Here is a 16,421-nt window from a genome sequence, read left to right on the forward strand (position 1 = left end):
CATCTATATTTTTTAAGATCACTAGGTAGGCAAATATGGGAATTTCTATAGGGGATCTAGGTGATATGTTGCAGCTTTGCCTCGTACAATTATGTTGCACCTAAAAACAACTCCAATCCATTTTAATCTATGCTCTGTTACCACGAGACGGCTGTATTTCAAAGCAAACTAATTATCTGGCTAAAGCTGGCGTCTACGAGCTAAATTTCCCGCCATTGCAATTGGTTACGGGAACTATTGAATTTTTGCAAGAACAACCAAGCCAATAAAAGAACTGTGTGACAGGGTCGCATGATGTGTGATTTATATAAAACAACGATGTATTGTAATGGCCTAACGGTGAGTACAATTGGTAGGTTAAGACATAGATCACGACGAATTATTTCGAATAAGGTCCTGTTATGAATGAAGCTTTTCGACTATTTTCGTTGTTCGGCGAAGTCACATTAACTACACGTCCCGATAAGAGAATCTACTATGTCACCAGTATGCAATCGAGCCATGTTCCTTGAATATTATCGTGTCGTTTATATAGGCACAGCCGTATTGTGCAAAATTTTTCCACACCTAATATTCGCTAAGGACCAATCGAGGACATGTGAAAAAATGCGTTCATTGGATCAGCGCCTTCTTTTCCAATGTAACCGTGATGGCTAGCATTAAAATTGAGTTGAAACGATGTTCGCAGAAGTCATTCTGAAGAAAAAAAAAAAAAGATTTTTCTTCAGAATTACACATCAAAGTTTTCCTCGGAAAATTGTAAGTCTTGCAGTGAGTTTCACCTGTATAAAACACGTTGATTGAACTATCGAGGTGGTCGAAAGTATACATTGCGCTCTGGCCAAGATCTAATCGTTGCGAAGCAGATACGCGACAGAAAAAGTAAGCTGGTGCTGGCAACTCGAAAGCGAAACGCTGCGAACAAACAACTTTGCATGCCTTCAAGATGCTTTCCTGAATAGGGCCAAACAGAATAATGTTTTGAATGGAGATCGTTTTATTGTATATAATCGAAAAGTACTACGCCACGAGGTACCTAACGTTTTACGTCATTGGTTTTTTATTTTGTTAACTTGCGATTAATATCTAACCTCTAATCCCTGCCAGTTATATAGTAGACTGTTTCACTTTATAATTTAGGGTGTACTGATATAAATAGAAACCTATAATCGTATCGCTATTACTCACTGCATAGGGCCCGTTTGTACAGCAACACCATCTAGATAATCGCAAGTGTAACTAGTTGTTCTGTTATGCAGGCATCGGAGGCCTGGTGAGAGCGTCGGAGTAAAGGACGACATTGAAGGCCTCAACCCGTGCAGATTTTGGAAAGCAGCGGTTCCGTGTTCCCAGGGTAAGCATACTGCTAGAGACCCTATGTTTGCTGTTTGTTGAGGTGAACTTTAGTATGGATCACTGAGGGATAAGGAATGATCGTTCATGGCTGTACTGAATGACGGAAGAGGGGATAGACGCCTATGCCACTTGCGTTTTTGACCCAGCTGTAATAGGTTTGAGCGTAAAAGCTACTCTGTGGGTTATCTGTTAGAACAAACATAAGAGCTGTAACCAGGTTCGTCAATGTATAAAACCGAACAATCTCGTTCAAAAAGTGATTTAGCTTCTAACAGCATCTCTACCATACCATTACATACAACATAAGCTTAAAAAAGGATTGTGGGTATTGTTCGAACTCCTGTTGTTAAGCGTCTTATCAGCGAAGTGAAAATAAAGCACTCCATAGAAAAACCCCTTACTCGGCTGAAGCGGTGCGTGTATGCTACTGGGGTAAAATAATGTGGTAAACGTTTTGATGTAGAGAGTTTGAGTACATCATGTAGCAATAACCCAACAGCAGTTAGGCTCTGTATTCTACGATAGCTGACATTTGTAGATGCGTTTATCGGTCAAAAAAAATTGCCACTGTCAAACTGCATGCGAAAATGGCAGAGTTTAGTCGTTTCCAGCTACGAAAGAACACTACCAGAACAAAATGTCGCATCGGGAAAATCTTATTTGTCCGAATCATCCGCGCTGGTTCTTTACAAATTTAGTAACAAGATTAACGTGTTTCTGTTTTCCAATTGAAGTTTCACGTAGATCTTTTACACAATAAACCGCTTTATTTCAATATATTACCGTAATTATTAGTACACGGCTGTACAAATGTACGGATGAGATAAGTTTTATTCTTCAGTGAACGCAACACGGCCTTAGAATGGGGACTGTTGTCCCGGAATTGTTCCTTTGTCAAACGGAAAACGATGGCGAAAAAATCATCCGCAAAAATGCCCCCGAAAGTCTTTAATTGACTTTAACTGCTACGTTCATATTTTCTAGCTGAGCGCGATTTGAACTGAGTGCGTCGACACGAGCGTGGACTCGCTTTGTCCTGGCCCCATTGGTAATCGACTGTCCGACAACCGGTTTCAGTGTCCAATCCTTGTTTGTTCTCATACGGAACCTATATCACTAAATCATGTGATGGCACGATTGATGAGTTCAGATGTAATTAGCTCTGCAAAAAACTTATTGATAAAAACTTATTGGTTTAACATAAGATTGACATGGTGCGTTTAACGTTATTTTGTCCCGCGGCCTTCAACTTACACTTCGACCTACTGCTCTGTAGAGCAATGACGGAGCTTCAAGGTGATTACGAGCCAGCTGGTTATTTGTGGTCCATTAAAGAGATTTGTTTCTAACTCTCGATTATATATATATTTAAACTTAAAGCATTCAAGCTATAATAAAGTGTTAGGTCTTGGTAGTCTTGTATGTTTGATAATACCTTTATCATGTAGGAATCGTTCACGGCGGCTTCATCAAGGCTATCCTCAGAGCACACGGTAATGGAACGAAATACGCTTTCTGTAAAGTTAACAAAGTGAGTATTTAGCAGTGAAGGTGTTCCTGACACGTAACTCACTTTTAGATGAAACCAACCACTTTTTCTTATTCTGGATTCACTGCGGGAAAAGGTACCGCTTTCCCAGTCAGCTGTTAGGTAGTCTAAGGTCAGCCCCTATTCTCGCTAATGAACTCGTCTTTTTAATGTCTATAATTTTTTTGATTTAGATGGCCGTTCTCACGATTTTGCCTGGCTCTGGAATGAAGGCCTATTTGACTTGAAAATTTTTAACTTATTTTACGCCTCCTTTTGAGCCTGCCAACGCCGCCTTCCCGATCTTACAGCTACGTTCAGGTTACCCGAGCTTAGCTAGAGTGCAAACTTCTAGTTACATTATGAAACAATCGGATCATTAGTGAATCAGAACGAAAAAAGCATGAGTTTTTATATGGATGAATGTCACATGTCTTCGATGTATCGTTTACGTGATATGGTGTAAAAATCGGCTGGTTCTATAAAACCTAAAACCCGTATCCTATATTATAAAAACATATGTATACATATATACTTGTTTATCGATAATAACGTTGTCGGAGAGTAAACGAATCTGGTCGGGTAACGCACCGCAACAGCGCGAGCAGTCTAAAAGACAATTAGTAGTTCGATGAAAACGTTTATTTTATGGCAGCAAAATTGTCAAACCAAGCTATAGGAAGAACGAAGAGGATTCTAAGAAAAAAAAAAACTAGAAAGTATTAATAGGGGAAAAATCTCAGTAAAGCACAAAGTAAAATAACGACATACGGGATGATAATAATAGGTAAGAATACAACGATCATCGGTGTCATGCGATATTATATATATATACTATTATAAATCGGCTAATGTTAGAGCATTCAGAGCATATTAGTTAAGAGAAGAGAATATGTGCTCATTGATGTACACGTTAGAATTCGACACCTCGAGAGCTCATCGGTGGAGTTCTCGAGGTGCATAATCTTTAGAAATTTGCGCCTGTATCATTAAGGTCGTGTACTTGCAACAATACACATAGAATCAGTCACAATGGTTCGTTCGATTGATACTCAACAGGTATGACGATGTAAGTAAAAGATTTTAAATTGCTGTTATTGACATCGTTCTATATCAGCATATGCACAAACATATGTATGTATGTATGTATGGAAGTACGTGTAGAAAAAAATAGTCGTACAACAGTATAATTTAGGGCTCAGTTAGTACATCAACCTGATGCTTTCCATATATAAGTTGTCAGATTTGAGTTCATTTTGTACCAGCAAAATGGGCAAACTAAAGAAACATCTGCCACATTGAATGTGTGCCGGAATATGATAAGATCTAGGTATGAAACGAGGGGGGGGGGTCGATGTAGGCAAGCGATTTTCAATAGTCGACAATTTTCTACAGCATCTTGCAATAGTTTGCGGACGTTTGTGTAGCCAGCTTTTGTGCGAAACCTCTAAGCTATCACGAGAACTAGACAATTCGAAGTAGTAAATTAAATCTTCTTAATAATTCTTAATCTTATTTTTTGCTTCTGTCAGTGACGCAATTAACATTGTAGCAGTCAAGTAAGCCTTTATATGGCTACTGTGTACGAGCAGTGTTGAATGAATTTCTATAACGGATGCTTTATCATGCAAAAACACAATGAATATTGCATTCGCCGTTAAATGCTTGGGCTTTTTTTAAATCGCTGTCCAATATTGCATCAGATAATCCCTAATGTATTGGACCCGTTCTGAAAGGAGGTGTCTTTCACCAAAGAGGCTATACAGTGACCAGCCAAAGAGAAGTGTCAGTAGTACAAAAGTGCACTTATGATTTTTAGCTTGAATTTTCAGAGTCTGTCCTAGCTAATTCTTTTCAGCTAGTCATTGAGCTTTTTTTATTTGTATAGTCTCACTGTTAAAGCACCGATGCCAGCGCGTTAGCTCGTGAGACGATTTTGATCAGTCTCGTTTAACCTGCGCACTTCAGTACTACGCCATTGGACGATCGTATGTAACGCCTTGTTGCCCCCTGTGTGACCACATAGTGACCTTTATTAAACAAATCCCTTTCCTATTTGCTTAGCCTGGTAAGATTAACAGGATCGTTACGAACTCCACTACTACAGTTAGCAGACATTAGTGCCACAGTCCCCGCTAGCCAAACGGGCTTGTTGTGTAAACGGAAATCCCTTAATAGACGTTATTTTATCGTGTCGGTTGCTGCTTGCACGGGTCCGTATGCCACATAGAAATGTCAAGCCGCTCCCAGTGACGGTATATGCCACTTTCGATAGGTGTGCCAGCGTCTGCCCACAGCGGTCTCCGGAGGTAAATGAACTAAAGTGTGCCCAAGTACAATAGCTAACTGATCCTCACAATCGACTTACAAACATCGCCTAATATTCTTTCGGAAAGAGTAGCCGGCAAGCGATTTTATTCCAACCGGTGGACCTTCTAAGCTATAGTGCACAATGCACAGATAGTGTATCGGCAAGGATACCAATATGTCAAGCCAGAACTATCAGCAACGACGAAAGAGAGAGATCGACTCTCGAACATAGAGAACGGCTGTCAATTACAATCGTGACAAAACGATGGAAAAACATCACTTGAAACAGAGGAAAGCAACGATCGGCAGCACATCACCCCCTAAAAAAACGTGAACGAAAGGCTCCTGGACGCGTCTGCCATGGCAAGGTCACCGTCGGTTCGACTATTCTGAACGTATTAGTTACACATGGTGCGCGATAGTGGTGTGTGTTCTCAGACTAGACAACGATTGGGGACTAGTAACTAGCGCATAAAGGGAGTGGAACGAGATCTTTTTTCGTCCTCGAGAAATCCCTCAGGTAGGTTAAGAACCGTGCTCAGCCGCAACAGGTCATGCTAGGCGTGTCGCCGATACGTCTTGTGTTGAGCGACTGTTATTCCGAAATAAGCCTTACGAAAGCGTAGATGCTCGGTGTGACCGCACACCGCTTCAGTATAGAGAAAATCATCATATAAGGTAACATCATATAAGGTAATTGATTTATTTACATCGTGGCAGAAATAGGTCTTGCGTAATTGTCGATACGTTTACACAGATGGCAAAATTGGCGAATAGTGAAACGCTAGCAAAAATTCGTATGTTAGATGGGTAGATTGTATGAAGACGTTTCGACACCTTTGCTATTTTCTTGTCTCGGCAAAATACTATAAGCTCATTCGTACACGATCCAGGTGGTAGCCAGCTGTTCACTGGCCTCCCTAACCTGACGAGCAGAATAGGCTAAACAGGCTAGTGCAATAACAAAGGTCGCGGTCGTTACACCGTTCCTAAACAGGATTTTACATGGTAAGCTGCCGTTTCAAATTGAAAAAGGTTGCCATTTGAGCTGAACCCGGTGAGCATAAAGCGATTACTATTGCTCCCTGTGAACTTGCAAGGCTATATCAGTGATAATTTTTTACTCTTCACACATATAAATACGGTAATAATTCGATTTTGTAAAAAGCTGGACTACATTTGAGCTATTCTAGGCTACCATACCAGAACCAGAAGGTCGCAGAACAAAGGAATGCGTTACAAAAACCGATAGCGTCTTAAATTAGAGATAGCTATAATTTGTTTCAAAACTGTTTGTGGAGCAAAAAAAAAAACTATTTACACTTACATCTTACTCGCTAGAACGATTTGCAACGATTCAGAACCTAGCTGATCCTGTCGCAAGTTGTGTTAACGCGATCAAAACAATTAGTACTTGCTAACAGTGACTTACTGACAGGCCGGTCACCACAGGGATTTCCTGATCTCTTTGTTTACGTGCTTCGTGCTGTTCATCCTCTGGAATAATGATGGTTTAATAAATTCTAGAGACAAAACAGAGAAGACGGATTTTTGCTTTATTATAATTCTTCTATCTTGACATTATTCGCATCCTGTAAATTCATGTATATGCGAACCCAAGTCCCGGCGCAAGCGTTTATGCTCGAAACATACACACACACACACACACACACACACACACACACACACACACACACACACACACACACACACACACACACACACACACACACACACACACACACACACACACACACACACACACACACACACACACACACACACACACACACACACACACACACACACACACACACAGACACACACACACACACACACACACACACACACACACACACACACACACACACACACACACACACACACACACACACACACACACACACACACACACACACACACACACACACAACACACACACACACACACACACACACACACACACACACACACACACACACACACACACACACACACACACACACACACACACACACACACACACACACACACACACACACACACACACACACACACACACACACACACACACACACACACACACACACACACACACACACACACACACACACACACACACACACACACACACACACACACACACACACACACACACACACACACACACACACACACACACACACACACACACACACACACACACACACACACCGAAAGTAGCTACAAATCTTCGTTCACTGTGTCACATTCTATGAGACGTTCACTAATGTTTCACTCAGTACTCACGCAGATTGTTGATAAGGTCGACAGCCATAGATATGATTAAATCGGGTGGAGCATGAGTCAACAACTTACTTGATCGACAACTTTACGCCTGTTTACCTATAAGCTGTGGTACTTCGTCGTATAAGCTAACGTACCTAGCGTTATAAAGTCGCGTATGCCTAACCTTGAACACAATAGTTGCTAATGTTGCTTGCTAATGTTTGATTAGGTCTTTCTAAACTCATTCAGACGAGTATGCCGCAGACATATCCGACGGCACTCACTGTGATCAGGCCTGTATTGAGCACAGCGGCGAAAACAGGTGTTATAACATCTGAAATGTTCAGACGTAAACTGAATACCTAGCTTTTCTCAAGATGTTAATCGCGAGAGTTTGAATATTCAACTCGCAAGTAGAGAATATAACTAAATCCGTTCTCTTTGTGGCTTGATACGGAACTCCGATATGTTTGAAGCGTACAAAGGAACACAATGAACCCAAGGGATCACAGCTATGCGCCGATACGCTTATCAGCCGATTAAGACGTCAGCGGTTCTTACCGCCTCCCTCCCCCTCCGCCCCCACCAGCTGGAACACTATTGTAAGACTTCAAAGCGGAGGAACAACGACAATATTTCGAACATGGCTTCATAGAGTTAGCAGAAAGGAAGAGACGATTGCCAAGTGGACCGCAATTCCTACGTACAGCTCAAGTGTGTGACCTCACCCCGGACGTTATAAAACGGCTGAACCGACCAGGCGGGGGAATCGACTGGTTCAAGACACTATGCGTCATAGGGGGCGCATACTTAACTAGTCTAACTTTTCCGGTCCCGAAAGCAGCTAGAACCGTAGAGGGAACAAAATTTTTGAAGTAATGGCTGAAAGAAGGTGACTGCTATGCGGGAAATCCCCCGATAAACCAGCTGATGAAATTTTCTGTCACACGGCAAGGGCATAGCAGCTAGAAGCAATGATTACTAGAGGGTTTCCGAGAGGAAAGGAAAATTTTGACTAAGTAAGGACCGAATGTCAGAAAAAATCCAGGGCAAGTGTACATAGGCGTTGCAAATTTGTTGTCGGGAGACGCGAGAGGACGCTTCGAGCGAACGGTAAGGCGCTGAAACCGAAAGGTGACTCACACGGCAGGCGTCTGCCATTCTCTCAGATGAACACGTAGTGCTGTTTGATAAAGAAGCATAAAAGAGGAACTGAGAATTTGTGGATAACGGTCTCGATTATTATAAGACCAACAGTAAAGGTTCGATTCACATTCGGCGCACGTAAAACAGGCTCTACTTGGATATAAATCGGCCGTGCGCAAATAGGATTCCTTTTTTCGAGCTACTAATTTTCTCGATACTGCGACAGCAACGTGCTTTTTTAGCAATAGTGATAGTTTTCTTAAAAATAAGTGGACCAAAAATAAGTGGCCCTGAAAAAGTAAAATTGACAATGAATAAGTTCTGCGTACCCTAATGGCACTCCATTTAAATAAAAAATTATCATAAGGATCAAAAAAATTATGCTAGTCAATTCATGGTCAATTCGGCTGGTAAACGTCGATACGTTGTTTTTTTTTTCAATTTTCCAGGCAAATAATGGGGCCGATCATCAGACTCAAAAACTGTCGGGTACTGCGTGGAAGAAAATTTCAACATGAAGACCTATTTGTTCAGGATGGAAAAATCATCAACTACCTGAGAGTAATACATGGTTATCTTAGCATGTGAAAAGTTTACTTTGCGTGATTTTGCATTTAAAAAAAATCATACTGTTACGTAATTAGGTTTACCTAATTATATACAACCTAAGAAGAAGCGGCATTGACACATTTGTCTGATATTCTTAGACCAACCTTGTTCTACTCAATAATTATCTTGAAAAGTAAACTGAGAGAGAGCATATGAAGTTTTTTTGTGTCTTGCACAAGCAGGTTTTCTATGAGCAGAAACGGAAGCCCGACACTGTGATCGATTGCAAGGGGCACATTATCGCACCAGGGTTTATCGATCTCCAAATAAACGGTGCGTGGTCAAAACAAGTGTCTCAGATTAACGGATAGGTTTGAGCAGGGTGTTGTTTAGGTCAAGTAGAATTCTAAGATTCTAAGACTCTAAGATAATTCGAGGTTTCCTCATGTGGCTTATTCTGGTCTTGCGGAATTTTATGATGAAAACGGTAACTTTGATTTTGTTATTTCGTCATTACCATTTTTCCAGGTGCCTTTGGATACGATTTTTCGCATAATAACGAAACGGTCTCCCATGCTGTTAGTGAAGTAGCACGAGAATTGCTACCATCAGGGGTCATCGGTTTCTGCCCCACGTTGGTCAGTTCTCCACCAGAGGTTTATCAAAGAGTTCTGAAGGCAATAAAGAAAACCCAAGGCGGCAAGGATGGCTCGGCCGTTCTTGGTTAGTAGCTTTATACAAACTATAGATCTTTACATGCATAGAATAATAGTTGGACAAATTATCCTCAAGAAACGTAAGGCGATTTGATTAAATCAATTTATGTTGACCTACTTTGGCGTCCGAAAAAAACGTCTACGCAGATTAAATAGTGTTTATTCGTATTTAATTTTAAACTTTTTCTTTAGAAATTCGCAAGTATTACCTTTCTGGCGGATTGCGGCGGGCCATTGATTTACGAACTTCAAAGAACATTTGATTTGGTTACCTAATTAGGCGCTGAAACCTTCGTGTCTTTGGTTTTTTGGAGTAGACTCTATCCTGATAGGAAAAATCTATTGGCATCAGCTCTGAAGAATGGGCGAGATATTTTGTACGAGCAATCTATTTTGAAAGAAGATGAATATCTTTTTTATATAATATAGATGGATGTGCTTCTATACGATAGGGTCAAACCAGGGCACGTATCAAGGAACCTGCTTCATAATAGAAGGTTGGCTACTCTTGGCTGCTTTTCTGATCAGATGTTTTTCCCATATAACAGCTAATCATTTCACAGCTGGTATAACGAATATTTTTTTTTTACTTTTAAAATATGCTACATAATGAAGTACATAAAATTAAGCCATTTTGATGGGTTGAATAAAGTGCAATACCCTCAAATAAAGACTTTCTTGCTGGGAAGCCTAATGTTTTTCTTATTAGAGGGTTCTTTTTAGTAGCAATCGAACGTTTCTGCCGAGCTGAAATGGGATGTATTTCTGTGCTGTTTAAAGGGTAACAATTTAACATGGCGTTTACCGTAAGGAGCTGTCTATTGTTCCAAACCGATGGACCTGCACAAGCTGACTCGAATAGAGTACATATCCTCGCACCAAAAATCGATATTTTCAGACGAAAAAACAGAAACACAGTACAGTATTTTCTATTTCCTTGGAGTGAAAATGCGTTTAGGGTGTTTTTGAAATAAAACATTTGCTGAGAACAGAGTCAATACATTACATATAGTATAAACAGAGAATAGAAAACCTTAAACCTTATCTTGATGTTTTGGGAACAGAGTCACTAACTTAGTTGGCTGTGGATAATCCCCACTGAGATGTCTGCCGACAGTCGACTTTATTCACGCGGGTCCTAGAAACAAAAGCAATTGAAGGTAACGTCTGGAAGGGGTCGGCCACAGGTCGACCCAGTTAATAACGTGTGTCATTGAGGCTTCGGCCGTCAGCCTTCAACCGATATGTTGGCTCTGCGGCCGCAACGTTGCCGGACGTGCTGGTCCGGCCGAGCCTATTTGCGTATCAGCCAAAAATAAAGGCAATAAATGTTGGCCACCCTATTGACATGCGTATGAGAAGTAATCAATAGAAAAGGCCATCTCCACAAAATTGAATAAACACCGAATATATATCAAAAGCAGCACAAACGAACGAGACAATGATTTTTATCTTGGCTAGTTTTTCTGAATGCGTCACAAACGAATGGTGTAATTTTGTCTGACACGTCGCACCACATTAAAGCTTCCGGTAAATTTCTGCTACATAGGGACAAAAACAGATCTGTTTTGTGTAGGTTAATAGAGCCGTTCCCGATAGTGGTTTATTCAACATAATTATCATTCGCGGCGATTAAATCTTTAGCCGCAACCTAAATTTTGAATGTTCTTTTATCTTAATTAATTGTGCATCAAACAATATAGGTAGGTGTACATTTCTTTTAGGTAGAACATTGTTGAAATACGACACAGTAAATACACTAAAAATTCCGCCGGAATTAAATTTCTGCGCCAACGGTCTCAAAAATACAAAAATAAATTAAAAAAAAAAAAACATGTACAGAAAGGCGCGAAAAGTCTCAAAAAGATTAACTAGAGCTTACCCAAGCGATCAATCCCTCCAAAGCAGCTGCTCGTTTCCATATACAAAAAATGAGGTGCACCAAAAATAACTCTTTGTGCAATTTTGATGGAATTCTCGAGCGCTTACTTTTAACTTTCTCCCCCCCGTTTGCCTTATAGATTTCCTTCTCAGGTTTTTTTGGAAATAGCATGAAGATGAACATTATCGGGCAAAAAAAAAGTTTGTTGTTCTGGTGACGGTGTGTGCGACGCAAAGGAACCAATAGCTGAGTTTCGTTTAAATATAGAGTATAAAATCTATATAAAAAAAATAAAATGTAAATAAAAAAAGTTTGCTGTTTTATTCTAGAAAGAGTTGAAATTTTTTTGGCGCCAAGAATAGCGGATGGCCGCATGCCCCGAACGACAAACAACCCAACGAAGTTTGACCGGCTTCAAACGGTGAGCCGCAGCCGAGAAAAAAATCACCTGATACATAGACACTGTTCATCACACAACGGTTAAAACAGCAAAAAATACGTAAATAATTGCAATCGAAGGAAAACTTCACTGTGTACCACATCTATAATAGGGAACCCTAATACCACACAATTTCTATAATACATAAGATATAGTGCAGTTCGTTAGCGCTTAACGACCTTATCTAATCGTATCTAACTAATATTTCACAGGGGTATTGGCACATCTCCGTAGCGAAATATTTTTGTTCCTTTCGGATTCTTTGCTAAGAGGACAGCAGAGCAAACACGGTCCGAACCTTTTCATCTGTTGTAAAACTCTTGATAAATAGTTTTGAGATTATATATATAGATCTCAGAATCTTCAGATTTCGGCAGATTTCAAAACTAAATTGCTAGTTATTGGGTACGAGAAATGTTCGTATACAGGTTTTATACAGAAGCTATCGTATCTACCATTCTAGAATTCAAAAAGGCCCAACAGCATGTCAAAGAAACTCTCTGAGAGAGACACTCTGCAACTGTTATTTTGAGCTTACGCCCATCGCCTTTCGCACGTTACTCTGTTGTATATGAATATCGAAAAAGCACACGCCCTCGTTTATGCACTATTTAAAATTTTGCAGTTATTCAAATCTTACTGCTCTACGAACTTTTCTTTCATAAACACTTGTGTAAGTCAATAGCCCCCTACCGTGCGTAACACAGGTCAAACATTTCGGTGTGATCATCTAGTTTGACTACTACAAAGAGTTGTCCATACACTGAGAGCTTTTCCTATTTTCCGGACATGTCCTGGGTGTATATATGCGAGGCTGCAGAAGCGCATTAATAATGGGGGCCACCATTCGGACAACGACATGAGACTGTTAGAAGGCGCTTTGATATTGGTTGTATCGTCGTTGTACCTACTGGACTTTATAACAAGAACTATAGGGATGGTATTAGGGTGACTCCACTACAAATGTGTTGTACAGTTAAGTAAGATGCGGCAAGTTGCGCGTCTCTTGGAATGTATGTGGAACAAACTCTCTAACTGTTAAAAGACTTTTGATTCATCCTGTATATAAACAATCATTATGGATTACTTAATGAACAACCACTTTACAGGGCTCCACTTGGAGGGTCCCTTCATCGCTATGGCCAAGCGTGGCGCCCATAACCCGAATCACGTGCGCGATCTTTCCGGCGGTATAACCGATCTGCGGGAGGTTTATGGGGATGACCTTTCATCTGTTGCCATTGTGACTCTCGCCCCTGAGCTTGATCCAAGTGGAGTAGCCATACAGCATCTGATTCGCCAAGGTGGGAATATATACAAAGTCATATTTTCAAAATTATGATGCATAATCTTTCATCCTTTCTGAAGCCAATATTGTTACTCTTCATGACATCTTTTGAATTCGCAGCTTCCTAGTGGTTCATCCTCTATTCCCGTGGAGGAGCATGTGGTGCAAACGTAATTAAAAGGTCGACTCGCAAGGTTTACAGACCTTCTAACTGAACTCGACTGTCATTTTTTCTGAGATAACTTCGGATTTACACTGAAATCTACAACGTGGTGTAAAAGTGTAATATTGACGAAAAAAATTTGATCTATAATGTGTGTAAAGTGCGTGCACTGGCATTTGTAATTTTCACTATTTCATCTATACAGCATACAGATTCAGCAAAATTATTAGGATATATTATTATATTATATATATATATATATATATATATATAATAAAATTGTAATAATGTAATAATAAAAAAAAATTATAGAATCTATAAAAGTTATTTAGAGACACCATTAATTAGCGGATGTTACATCTGCGAATTACGTCAGTTACGAGCCATTCACGTTTTCCAGGTATTATTGTCTCGCTAGGTCATTCGATGGCGAGCCTTGAACAAGGACAAACCGGAGCGCGACACGGTGCAACCTTAATTACTCATCTATTTAATGCAATGCTTCCTGTAAGCAACAGCTGAACCTCGCTAGCTATTCGAAGATCACTTTCGATTACATACCTATGCGTAAATGGGAATTACTTTACATACGGAAGGACGCCACGGAACATCTTCAAAAAATAGTTCAATTTCTCCTCGTAGTAAACGCTTTTGCATTCAGTCAGATTTGTAGGCATCGTAGGTGCCTAAAGGCTGACAATGCACGATATTAGTGGTCAGATGTATGCGTTTTTTACATAGGAAATGGGCAAAATAGGATTATATGCTGCCCCTCACTCTTTTTAAAAAACATCTGATATATATTTTAGGTAACAGTATTGCATTAAAAATCGGAATTCGTCTAGAATAGTTATCTAGCACGAATTTGAGTTCGCGTTTCGTAAAAAAAACGGGTAGACAATACAATATCGTGCATTTTCCCTAACTCAGTTTCATCACAGAGATCCTGGTTTCTTGGGCCTGCTTAGCTCGAGCGTGCATGGTCAAGCTGTCAGATTTGGCCTTATAGCGGATGGTATCCATACCCACCCAGAAACCTTACGATTAGCCCATCGGACCAATCCAGAAAATCTCGTCCTGGTTACAGATGCCGTAGCAGCAATGGGTCTTTCCAGCGGGACGCATTTCATCGGTAAAAACGCCTACTTCGACTTTCTCATATTATATATAATTAAGGAGTAGCGACTAGAGTGGGCTACTTGGGAACTGAATACAAAGTAAATGAAACCATTTGAGATCACCGAATGAGCACAGCATATTTCCGGTACATTATGTTGTTACCTGCATCGCCTTTTTTAGGGGACATGTTTGTAGTAACAGATGGCAAAAGAGCGCTTATTGAAGGCACTGAAACCTTATGTGGGTGCATTGGCACAATGGATGCTTGTATACGGCAGTTCTACGCGTCTAGCGGGTGTTCTCGTGAAGAAGCCCTCATAGCGGCATCATATCATCCTGCGCAGGTGAGTACAGCTTCTTAAGAAATTAAATGCTTGAAACGTACGAGAATTTCGAAATAGATGGCATGGTGGTAAGAGGGCCTGTTGTCCGCATACGCCTGCTGAGCTATTTGCGTCCAGGTTATCTACGATGTGATACTTCTAAGAATAACGTGAAGCCGTTTAGGAATGCATGACCAAAGCAAAGCATCTTAATGAGACTAAATGGACATTTCCGTATTATTCGCGCATTGGGCTGCTGAAAACCAGGTGCTTGGACTTCAGTCGAAGGGACTGCTTGAAATTGGCTACGATGCGGACTTTGTAATTCTTGACGACGATCTGAACGTGCTCTCTACATGGATTGCCGGGGAGAAAGTTTGGGAAAAACAGTAAAGGAACTCTGGGAATAAAGGAAATAATGTTCGATAATTTCAAAAAGCACAAAAGGTAGTGAAATATATGTAAATAAAGCTTCTAACGAATTTTGGTCGAATTGTCATTTGTAGCGACCGGTGCTTGTGCATGGGCTTATTTTAACCAACAATATTTAAGTGCAATAGAAGCGCTACATGCATTTTGCCATCGTCGTTTACCATTAACTATCTATCACTATCAACGGAGTGTAATATCTGCACAATTTTATCTTGTATTTAAACGACTATCAAACTATACATCTACGAATAAAAAACCATACAAAATCTCAGATGCTCAGAAGAAAATTCCGATTCACTTTTCGCTGTTCTCAATATAGCGTAGAATGTTGCTAGTAAATTGTTACAGCGCTTTTTAACAAACTTTACTGTAAAAAATAAGTTTTTACGTCATAGATCCATGACGTCAAGCGGAAGCGCAGCTTGTCTGTAAACGAATTTTTTTTGTATCAACCCATCACCTAGCATATCTCACCCTTGTACTAGGCTAGTCGGCGATAAACCCGCCGCAGCGAGATGTCTGGGCACCGATCTGATGCGTGTTACGCGAAACGCAATAAACACATAAGGGGGATGAGCAAAAAAGTACCGAAATTTACCGCGTTCTTTTTAGGCATTGACAATTATTTACTTTGTTAACACAACATGGGTTATAATGGGGATCGTCGGTTGTGCATTTCAAAACTCAACTGGACAATACCCACATGACTAAGTTCTCTTATGTGCGTACGAGTAAGTCTTTTGTAAAACCTATTGGTGTTAATGCATTCGAACATTTCTTTGGGGAGCGCCCCATTTCTGACATTCACTTCCCCTTCCAAGAAGATACTGCCTTATTTGTTCAAGTTAGTGCTAGCGGGTTTCAGGGGTTTTTTAAGGGGTGGTGAAGTCCCGAATAGTGTC

General features: G+C 40.4%; 1 protein-coding gene across 8 annotated transcripts; it reads left to right on the forward strand.

The window, feature by feature from the left end:
- The first annotated feature begins 409 nt into the window (after positions 1 to 409).
- Positions 410 to 15,571, forward strand: LOC111253727 (N-acetylglucosamine-6-phosphate deacetylase). 8 transcript variants are annotated; one of them, XM_086975124.1, is made up of 10 exons: positions 410 to 1,032; positions 1,260 to 1,354; positions 9,058 to 9,169; positions 9,376 to 9,490; positions 9,686 to 9,880; positions 13,304 to 13,498; positions 14,046 to 14,152; positions 14,576 to 14,777; positions 14,945 to 15,108; positions 15,355 to 15,571. In XM_086975124.1, exons 3-10 carry the CDS (start codon positions 9,065 to 9,067, stop codon positions 15,478 to 15,480), a joined length of 1,209 nt encoding a protein of 402 aa, XP_086831250.1. In that variant the 5' UTR covers positions 410 to 1,032; positions 1,260 to 1,354; positions 9,058 to 9,064; the 3' UTR covers positions 15,481 to 15,571. The 8 variants fall into 8 exon arrangements, with proteins under 8 accessions (XP_086831250.1, XP_086831249.1, XP_086831251.1 ...); XM_086975123.1 differs by having other exon boundaries at positions 410 to 882; XM_086975125.1 differs by having other exon boundaries at positions 410 to 759.
- The last annotated feature ends 850 nt before the right edge of the window (positions 15,572 to 16,421 follow it).

This window comes from Varroa destructor, unplaced genomic scaffold (assembly GCF_002443255.2).
Source record: "Varroa destructor unplaced genomic scaffold, Vdes_3.0 BEIS01000007.1, whole genome shotgun sequence".
Lineage (NCBI taxonomy): Eukaryota > Metazoa > Arthropoda > Arachnida > Mesostigmata > Varroidae > Varroa > Varroa destructor.